Source organism: Gambusia affinis, linkage group LG02, assembly GCF_019740435.1.
Source record: "Gambusia affinis linkage group LG02, SWU_Gaff_1.0, whole genome shotgun sequence".
Classification (NCBI taxonomy): Eukaryota; Metazoa; Chordata; class Actinopteri; order Cyprinodontiformes; family Poeciliidae; genus Gambusia; species Gambusia affinis.
Genome location: NC_057869.1, coordinates 10,711,808 through 10,721,709, shown reverse-complemented (window position 1 = coordinate 10,721,709; position 9,902 = coordinate 10,711,808). Strand labels below are relative to the sequence as shown.

Below are 9,902 nucleotides of genomic sequence, written 5' to 3'. Positions count from 1 at the left end.
TTTCAATTCTTTAAATGTGTCTTTACTTAAGTGAGTTTTACCATCTGGATCCATAGGGTGCTGTTCACAAGGAAGTGGGCTTTAGTATGTAATGTGGACAAAGGGTATCTACTTCTATCCTAATTCAGAGAATGAAGTTATGAGGGGCAGCATGTTGGTAAGCCCCTAAAAGTCACTTAAAGCCAATACCACACGTTGTGAGTTAAAGTGGAGTTTAAGAACTCGTATGCAATCTGACTGGAGCTGCAGTCAAACACTCCCCAGACAGGGAGGGAACAAAGGTGCCAGAGCTAATTGTATTATGTCTAAACATGCAAGCAGAAAATTTGGAGAAAGCCAGCATTGATTTAATGCCATCTGGGGACATTTTTGATTAGTGCCTTATGCTAAAGTGACAAAGACATTGCAAGTTGGTGCGGCAACATATAACATTTATTTAACCAGAAAAGGAAAAAAAAAAAAAAACAAACAAACAGTTGAACATCCCTTTAAAGTGGGAACTACATGAAGTCAAGTCCTGAGAAAAAGAAAAACATTGCGCCAACTCTGCCTTCCCTTCCCTGTAACAGCTTACAGAAAAGAAAATAGGCATGAATGTGAATACATATATATCACGGAGTCATCACTTTTATACATCACTTATTTTATGTACAGCATCATCATGAGTCATGGAAGGTATCCCAAAACGATTGATCTGTTTTGTCACATTCAAGCAGTCCACTAGCACAGCCTGCTGGTCACACAAATGTACTGCAAATGCCAGTTTGACTACGTTTTAGATTTTTGTGGATAAAAATGTTTACATAAAAGTCTGTTTTACAGAGAATCACTACACAGACAAAACAAAGAAAACAGGCCGATGTGTCAAAATAGTATTTCCTAAACCTGACTTGACTTAATTTCATTAAATCTGTCATAAAATAAGTCCAAAAGAGAAAAGTTAAGGCTGTTAATGGATTTACAATTACACTGCATTTTCTAATGGCAGGTACCAATGTTAAAATTTGAGTTCTTTTGTACCTTTTGGCATGCTGCACCTAATACATTCAATCACAGGATAGACAAAATGTGACAATGTCTACAAAATTAAAGCCTCCTTGATTTTTACATATTTTCTTTAATTTCTGATTTAATTTTCTTGATATGGAAATAGCAAAAGGTCAGTCTCAAGTGAGAAAAAAAAAAAAAACATTAGACAAAAGATGTAAAATCCACCCTGATCACTGAACAACCAGCAGAGTCAGACAATAGCTGCATTTGTTTACTCTTCCCCTTTAAAGGAAAGTTTGTGTGCTTGTGGAAAAGGCAAACCCTTCAGAGAGAATGGAAAACTACAGCAGTGGGAGAGAATTTGTGCCTACATGGTAAGAGAATAATACTTTTTTGTAATAATGAAACTTATTAAAGTCTACATGAGAAACTAAAACAACTAAAGACAAACATATGACAACTTTAAGAGATGTGTGAGCTCAGTCCTCTACGTAAGACGTTCCAAGACCTTCATGGGGACAGAATTACGCCAAACTAAAACAGGGATTACCAGTCAGATAATCTGGGATTTCTTGGTGTGCTGGTGAAAGATACAATCAGTTACATTTAACCGGATGAACAACTTACATTAAATCTGTCAATAGCTACAACATTAACCTACCAAAGAGTACAGTCTGTACTTGTGATCCGTTTGAAACGAGTTTCATTATTTGCCTACAGTTTGTGCACAATGATGGAAACAAAATGCATCTTTTCAAAAATGATTTTTTTTCTATAAAACACTATGAGCATGGTTGTTGCAGCAATGTGCTTCTAACATTTAAAAAAATAAACATTACTTAGGAAGGCAGATGAGGAAGTTTATAGGTTATTAAAATTCTATATGCTTCAATCTGAATGATTTAAAAAGAAATGGATGAAACTAAAGAGAAATTCCTAAGCATGCGTGTGTGTACGACGTATAGTCCAGTGTATTCACTCGTTTTCAAGTTCATTACAAAACCAGCAACCTTCAACCCTGAAAGCGACTCAGAAAAGCAAAATTCTCAGAATAAAAATCGGAACCTTTTTGCGTCGCTTAATTTTTAATCTGTCGTTTGATAAACCTCTGAGAATGAAGAAGAAACTGAACGTTCTACATATCCAGTGTGGCCCAGCCACCATGAGGTCCGTTCACAAATCAAATCAATAAATTACAGGCATCCAGTAGGCTACCACAGCAAATATTTCTGAAAATGTTTTCTCATGCATACACACAAGCATACAACCGACTGACATTATGAGCTCTAAACACCTCGATCTACCCTTAACATTTGCTCCTTACAGTGCAACATTATGGCAACAAATGGATAGCAGTGCTTTCATAAAAAAAAGAGGAGGAATGGAAAATAAAAATATGTACAAGATCTTGGAAAAGCAGTAGTTTCATTTTTTGGTCCTGGGTCCATTACAGACAGAACTGCTTTTTCTTTTCTTTTTTTCTTTTTTTTGTCTTCCATAAAACAACAGTAGTTTTCACAAGTCTGAAGAACTGTGGGAAAAATAAATCAGAAAAAAACATTAGGATTTGCAGCTCTGATAGTCAATGTCTACATTCACTTGGAAGTTGCTTTATTAAATTTATTCTGATTTTAGACCTCTAGTTAAAATACAGTTTCTCTCTCAAGCATGTTATTGTTATCCTAGCTCAGCTGGATAAACTACAGGAGTTTAATTAAAAGAGAGGAGCAACTAAAACAACGTGAAATGGGAGTTTAAAAACAAGGCAGAGTGCCACATCAACAAAAAAAAGATTAGAACCTGATATGCAATATTAAAATAAAATAAATACATAAACACATTCTACTGAAAGCTAAGTCGGTGTCTCAAGATAAGCTGAAGCGGTTTCCAGCAAAACAAAGTTTATCAGTAGGGGAGAAAGTCCACCGGTTTCCTCCCATTTGGGGAGTATTTCTTCAGTATATTATGATCAGTCACAGCATAAATGTGTTGTGTAGCATTGCTCCAGTTTCCTCACAAATACACACAAGAGCAGCTTGCAGATGTGTGCCGTCAATGGTGAGACATAGCATGGGTGGGGTCAACACAGAGACTTTTAGCTCTACAGTAGATGTTTGTTCATGTGTTAAATCAAAAAGCCCAAGCGGACTTGTTGATTTGAGTTCTTATTTTACACACTGCAGTAAAAGAGACAGAGGAAGCTTTCAAAGGAGATGACTGGATTAAACATTGCAACCTACTTATCAGACTTTATCAAGAATGCTGCTCTGCCCCAAAAAGAAACACTCTTGAAAATAACATGAGGAGGAGAATTGATTTGTCTTGTTTGTTCTCAAGAATAAATAGAATCTAAACTGCAGATTGTATTAATTACAAGCAAAAAGAAAAAACATACTGGTTGAAATAAATGTATTGAATCAAACCCACCTCACCTCACTACAACTGAGAGCCCTCTGAGCCACCGTGTGTGTAGCCTCCTTTAGACTTCATCTGAGCCTGAACAAGATCTACCTACAAAAAGATGGAGACGTTAAGCAACCAATGATCACAGTGTGGTGAGTTCAGTCGATTAAACCGTGAACAGTGAATGAAGCTTACTGATGGCAATCCAAGGCCCATATCTCCCGAGCCTACATGTGTGGTGTGAACAAAGTTTGTTGGCTCCCCAATCATGGAGCGGTCGATTCGTCGCCGCCGTTTCTGAAGAAAATGTAAACAAATATATTCTTTCAAACCTCTGAAAGACTAAAGTTGGCACTTCATTAAATACAACATCCAAAACAATAATTGTTACTAATGTTCTAAAAATTACTTTCTGTTAATCAAAAGCACACAATTAAAAATCAGAAGGTGGCAACATTAACAATTACATAGTATTCAAAATGGCTGGGAAAGTTGAGCCAAACAAACGTACTATAATAGGTCTAAATTTATTCAAATTCTACGTTTCCTCTTCACTCCTAAAGCAGAATTTAACATTAGTTGTACAAATGTCTTCCTTTTTTTGCTTAGTTTCCATCCAACTCCATAGATATGTTATTATTCTGCAGTCATTGTAAGCAAATTAGTTTTATTTTGCAATTTCCTTCCTTCAAATTAGATGCAATGCATATTTTGTCCCACTCACATCTGAAGCTATTTTAGCATGTTAAAATGCAACATGTCAGGCTACTCCACAAAATTACAATTGACTAACTTCTTAAAAATGACACGTATCCACTAAAACTCAAAGGCTTCATCAAGTCAGGAACAGTTACTTTTCAAAGGAAATGTCTCACTCACTGGTTGCGGCTGCTCTGCAATGCAGCAACTGAAACAAACCCAGAACTCAGTCATTCTGAGGCAGACGAAGAAGCCGCAGCAGTTTCCTCTCTCAGCTCAGACGTCTCTCAGCGTCTGTCTTCCTGTTCGCCGTTGCCAGAGTCACAAACACGCACCGGAAACTGCTGACAGAAGGGCTGCTGGTTCCTTCGGAGTAAACTGTTGGCACAAGAACTGCTCCGCAGAAAAAACAGGAGAGCAAACACACCTGTAAAGAGTAAAAAACCATAAATTGATATCACTGTGATAATGTGTCACAACTAGCCGTGAACTAACTCCTTATCTGTGGTAGGGGAAATGCAGCAGAAAACACCCTTACTTTCTGCTACTGATTCTTGTATTCTCTTTGTTTTGACATAAAAAAAAAAACACTCAACAGATGAATATTTCAGGATTATTGTCACAATAACACCGTGTAAATGTCATTTATCTTGTCCTATAAAAAGTTCAACGCTGAGCAAGCATGTAAAAAGAGTAACTCTCTCAAGTTCTGAGATCTTAGTCACTCTCCCACAAGCTGAATAAGCAGTTAAGTTAATAAGAGTTACTTTAGCTATTATAACGTCTGACTGTTGGCAACAATGATCAGCACATTTTTTAGTTCTTACATGCTCTTGTTAGTTTACAGTTTTAGTAAGGCATCCTTGAACACTTCAACAAACAAGTGATCAACCGACTGGATTATCAAGTCTGAAAGGAAATTAGGGGGTTACTGAGGATATAAGACTAACAAACAGCTTTGTGCTTAATGAAATCTCAAGAAAGTTGATTATGAAGTGAATGAGGCCAACAAATTCCAGAAAGAAAGACTTCCTCAAACTATGGAAGATGAGAAAAAACACTCAGAAAGCGACAAGGACAGCATAATGATGCATTGAACTCCTGTAGTCTCAACCTACAGGGCTCATTCACTGCAATCTAATTCAAATGTTAAATACTTGAGCTGTCTAAAGGGACTCAGTGATTTTACCCCAACTGGCTAAACATGTCATTTCAGATTACTTTCCCATTTGACAACTCATAGCTGACATTCCTGGACCTCATAAAAACAAACAGAAAATGTAAAAGCCTGCAATGAGCCATCATAAATATTATACCTGACATTCCTTACCCGGAAAGAAGACTAAAATAGCTAAACATTCCCGAACAAAAACATTGTTTGGTAATGAGGTTACAATAAATGTTTCGGATTTATCTTTTTTCCTGCTACTATTCAACCTCTAATAGGTGGTCCAGTGACTTTTTAAACTTGATATTTGTGAGATTAAATAAAACATATATGCTATTGTAAACCTCATGACTCTTAGTCAAACTTAACTTCAGTTAATTCAGATCTTTTACAAAGAGATGCCTATGCTATTTCTGTATAAAATAGCACATTATTCGCCAACCTATTTTATAAAACTGGATCAGCTATCTTTGCTGCCCAACAGGCAGCAAAAATAGGATCAGGGGAGGATCAAGTGTTCCCTCAAATGCAAAGAGTTTGCTGACAAAGTCGCTCTCCCAAAACTGAGTTACTGACTCTGCAGCTGACAGCACACTCGGCTGACATTGAAGTGACAGTGTGCAACCAGAGCGTAGGAGAAGCATTCACTTAGCTGGCACCGAGTGCAGAGAAGCTTAAAGTTGGTACTAATGACATCTAACATCCTTAAAGGATTAAGTGTTACTGCCTGTGATCTGAAAGTAATTTCTATTTACAAACAAATGAACGTTATGTAACTACGCGCCGCTGCGGCAAAAAAGACTCCCGTCTTCAAATGATAAAGGTGACAGTTACAATTAGGTTTTAAACACCGACTCTTTTCCGTTGATCCAAGATTTATTTCTAATTTGATTTATTTGGTGGCTAGGGCGACTGTCAACAGCAAACTAGGGTTAACTGTCAGCTGCTACCACGGTTAGCTCACATGCTAACCTCGCTAGCACTCGAAGCTGAGTTTTTTTTTTTCTCTTGACAGCTGCTAGCCTACTAGGCTAACTGAGCTCATTTCCGATTACCAAGACAAGAACAGGAAGGTAAAACTAGGTTTAAAATAAACAACCGTCCGTATGTCTATTGCTAATAATATATCAAATAGCCACAAGGCGTTTTATTTTAAATTTAAGAAGTTAAACTCACCAGAAGGTGGTCGGCTTACCAGAGGGAAAGACAAGCTCGACTTGAAAGCAGAATACCCCCCAAAAAACCCGGAACTGTGCCGACTGTTTACGTAAGAGAAGTTCCGTTTTAAAGTGTGACTACTTCCGCTGGTACCCACGTTTTTATCCCTCTACGGACTAAAAACCGCACATTCCCTGCTGAAAAAGACGGCTTTACGTCCTAAAAATGAGACCGTTAACTGAGGAGGAGACCAAAACGATGTTTGAGAAGCTGTCAAAGTAGTAAGTGACATTAAAAGTGTCTTTATTGGCCAGAAAGGAAGCAACTTTCAATAATATATATTAGCATGCATGTTAGCATTCATGTGATCGGTGTATTTTCTTTCCCAAAAGCATAGGGGAAAACATTAAGCTTCTAGTTGACCGACCCGATGGTACCTATTGCTTCAGGCTACATCAAGACCGTGTGTACTACATGAGGTAATTACTGGTTAATACAAATATATAATTATTTCATAAGCACATGGAGCTCCGTACTGTTCATGTATTTTGTGATGCCATCTGTGAAATTGTTTTTCCACATATACCTGATCCGAAGTACTTCCTCCATCATTTCTCATTCATTTAAAAAGCCAAGAGCTAAAAAATAATTTAATATACTTTTACTTTTTGTAAATAATTATGTAAATGGCTATCTAGAACAACTTTCTTCACCATACATACAATGCAAAAAAGCTTTAATCACAGCTAAATAAGACACGATCTTTTGATCTTGTCTGTTATGGTTGTTAAATTTGTTTCATTTTGAAACTCTGTTCATGTTCATTTGGTCAATCTTTGAGCTGATTTAAATATTGAATGATCAAATACAATTTTTCTATTTTGTCTTATGTGTAACAAAGTGCTTTTCTAGTTTAATGTTCTTTTCCCTCATATTTTTTGATAACACCATTTTTTTTCCTTGTTTCACCTTCAAAAGCTAGCCGCTCTGCCTTTCGTTAACCGAGAATCTTATTTAGAACTACTTTCTCTGTCCACAGCGAGAAAATTCTCAAGTTGGCCACAAACTTTTCCAGAGACAAACTTATTTCGGTGGGAACATGCTTTGGAAAATTCACAAAGACCAAGAAGTTCCGCCTGCACATCACAGCTCTGGATTTCCTGGCTCCCTATGCAAAGGTGTGTGTTCTCTGCACGATTCTTTCCTATGCCAGTTGGAGTAGATAAAACAGAGGCAACACTGGTATAAATAGAAAGCAGATGTACATTATCTGAAACTATGATGTGCTCAGTTCAAGGTGTGGGTGAAGCCTGGAGCAGAGCAGTCTTTCTTGTACGGGAACCATGTGCTGAAGTCGGGCCTCGGTAGAATTACTGAAAACACGATGCAGTATCAAGGAGTTGTGGTTTACTCCATGGCTGATGTACCTTTGGTAAGTTTATTTCTGACTCCCACTGTTTTACATTTAAAATACTTGACTATGGATCCTCTTTTTCAGAAGTATTATGACTGGAAAGGCTCAGTTAGATTACCATGAAGTGACTTTAAAAAGTCAGACTCGTTCTGTGGCAGCATTCTTTGAACAGTTAAAGTTCAGCCTATTCCAGAAGGACTAGAAAAGTCGGTGTCATTCAGATGATTGCAAGGCTTTCAATAGGATTAATTCATGCTTGTTAATTGATGATGTAACAGAAGTAACAATAGCCACTCAGTCTGAAGTTTGGGACTTGTCAGTAGCTGCTAAAAAGTAGCATTTTTAAAAGCTATCTTTGCAAAGTTATACTGCTACATCCATCCATCCATTTTCTGTTCACCTTTGACCCTAATGGGGTCGGGAAGGATGCTGGTGCCTATCTCCAGCTACATTCCGGGCGAGAGGCGTGGTTCACCCTGGACATGTCACCAGTCTGTCGCAGGGCAACACAGAGACATACTGGACACACAACCATTCACACACATACTCACACCTAGGGAGAATTTAGAGACCAATTAACCTGACAGTCATGTTTTTGGACTGTGGAAGCCGGAGAACCCGGAGAGAACCCACGCATGCACAGGGAGAACATGCAAACTCCATGCAGAAAGATCCCGGGCTGGGAATCGAACCCAGGACCTTCTTGCTGCAAGGCAACAGCTCTACCAACTGCACCACTGTGCAGTACTGCTACATTTTAAGTTATTTTTAACTGCAAATGTAAGAAGTTGCTTTCCTGCTGGAAATGACAGAGGTATCAGGAGAGGGAAGAATCACTGGCATGTCAAAACCTCCAATGTTGTCCAAGATAAAACTACTTTTCCAACTATATAATATTGCTGAAAATCTTGGTGTAGTTTTCTATTATCATGTCAGTGCACTTAATTTGGGTTTTATACTTCTGTTTTTACAGCAAGTTAGAAAAAAATTTGGCCAAACAGATTTAGTCTGTTTTTAACAAAAAAGTTTGTTTTTGATTAATGAGGTAGATTTCAAGGCCTCAATGCCATTAGCCTAATCTTTATCTCCCTTCCTAGTTTAAGTCAAAACTCTGGATGGGCCACTCCAAGATGACAACATTGATTTCAGTCAGAAGAAACATGAGCATCAAATTAAAATATTATTTTTAAGCAAAATCTGGCTTGGATGTAAACAATTTTGCTTTACTGTAAATGTGGCCCTGGATCCTGTAACGGAGCTGTGTGCAGGTCATTTCTGAGCAGATTTGTTTTAACCATGAGTTGCTCCAAACCAGCTGCTCCAGGTAATCAAGAGCATTTAGCATGCTTTAAAACAGCATAGTGAAATGGTGAAGGATCTTGAATTTAGCCTCAATGATTGAGAATTTCTGACATGCTAAACTAAATATGGAAGTCCTAGAAGTAAAGAGATTTTCACATAAATTAGATAATGTGTCCAATTTCTTGTTTCACCTAATGCTTTGAATATTTTCTGCTTTTATTGTCAGGGTTTTGGAGTAGCAGCCAAGTCCACACAGGAGTGTCGGCGAGTAGACCCCATGTCCATTGTTGTGTTCCACCAGGCCGATGTGGGAGAGTTCATCAGGAGCGAGGACACGCTGACATAAACTCCCTGCATCTGGATGGACAGTTGTTCTTTTCTCATTTAGAAATGTGGATCCAGAACAGCTGGAGTTCACAGCTGCTCCTTTTGCCTACGTTACATTTCATCTTGACCTGGCGGAATGAGAGGGTTGCCTTCTTCTTGTCGTGGGATCCGCAACATCTGGAGAATATTTTCCTGCAGTCCCTCGACGGCGATGTTTCTACCGACTTATTTTTATATTGCAAACGTGGACTATGTGGAGTCTTTTATAGATTCCTTTAAAAATCACCAAATTGAAGGTGGTGTTCCTGTTTATTTTCTCCTCTAAATGTTTTTCTCTTAATAAACCAATTATCCTACTCTTGCAGTGATTGGGGTTTTATGATTCCGCTTTTATTTTATCTATGATAAACTGGGGATTTTAACATGAACCAGGGACCTCAT

General features: G+C 37.9%; 2 protein-coding genes across 3 annotated transcripts; one reads left to right on the top strand and one right to left on the bottom strand.

The window, feature by feature from the left end:
• Window positions 1–414: 414 nt before the first annotated feature.
• On the bottom strand, window positions 415–6,520 carry cdc42se2 (CDC42 small effector 2). Of its 2 annotated transcripts, none has more exons than XM_044106039.1 (5): window positions 6,437–6,520; window positions 4,273–4,519; window positions 3,589–3,690; window positions 3,418–3,501; window positions 415–2,521 (listed from the first exon to the last, which is right to left on the bottom strand). In XM_044106039.1, the coding sequence occupies exons 2-4, from the start codon at window positions 4,324–4,326 to the stop codon at window positions 3,427–3,429; spliced, it is 231 nt and encodes a 76-aa protein (XP_043961974.1). In that variant the 5' UTR covers window positions 4,327–4,519; window positions 6,437–6,520; the 3' UTR covers window positions 415–2,521; window positions 3,418–3,426. The 2 variants fall into 2 exon arrangements, with proteins under 2 accessions (XP_043961974.1, XP_043961964.1); XM_044106029.1 differs by having other exon boundaries at window positions 3,423–3,501.
• A 37-nt stretch (window positions 6,521–6,557) lies between these two features.
• nip7 (NIP7 nucleolar pre-rRNA processing protein) lies at window positions 6,558–9,829 on the top strand. Its single transcript, XM_044106014.1, has 5 exons — window positions 6,558–6,699; window positions 6,811–6,897; window positions 7,458–7,596; window positions 7,710–7,850; window positions 9,361–9,829. Exons 1-5 carry the CDS (start codon window positions 6,644–6,646, stop codon window positions 9,478–9,480), a joined length of 543 nt encoding a protein of 180 aa, XP_043961949.1. The 5' UTR covers window positions 6,558–6,643; the 3' UTR covers window positions 9,481–9,829.
• Window positions 9,830–9,902: the final 73 nt, after the last annotated feature.

Coding starts and splice junctions, on each gene's coding strand:
- cdc42se2 (XM_044106039.1), bottom strand. CDS start 4,326: ATGACTGAGTTCTGGGTTTGTTTCAGTTGCTGCATTGCAGAGCAGCCG. Junction 3,691..4,272: donor TTGCAGAGCAGCCGCAACCA/GTGAGTGAGACA, acceptor CATTTTCTTCAG/AAACGGCGGCGACGAATCGA. Junction 3,502..3,588: donor TGGGCCTTGGATTGCCATCA/GTAAGCTTCATT, acceptor ATCTTTTTGTAG/GTAGATCTTGTTCAGGCTCA.
- nip7 (XM_044106014.1), top strand. CDS start 6,644: ATGAGACCGTTAACTGAGGAGGAGACCAAAACGATGTTTGAGAAGCTG. Junction 6,898..7,457: donor GACCGTGTGTACTACATGAG/GTAATTACTGGT, acceptor CTCTGTCCACAG/CGAGAAAATTCTCAAGTTGG. Junction 7,597..7,709: donor TCCTGGCTCCCTATGCAAAG/GTGTGTGTTCTC, acceptor TGATGTGCTCAG/TTCAAGGTGTGGGTGAAGCC.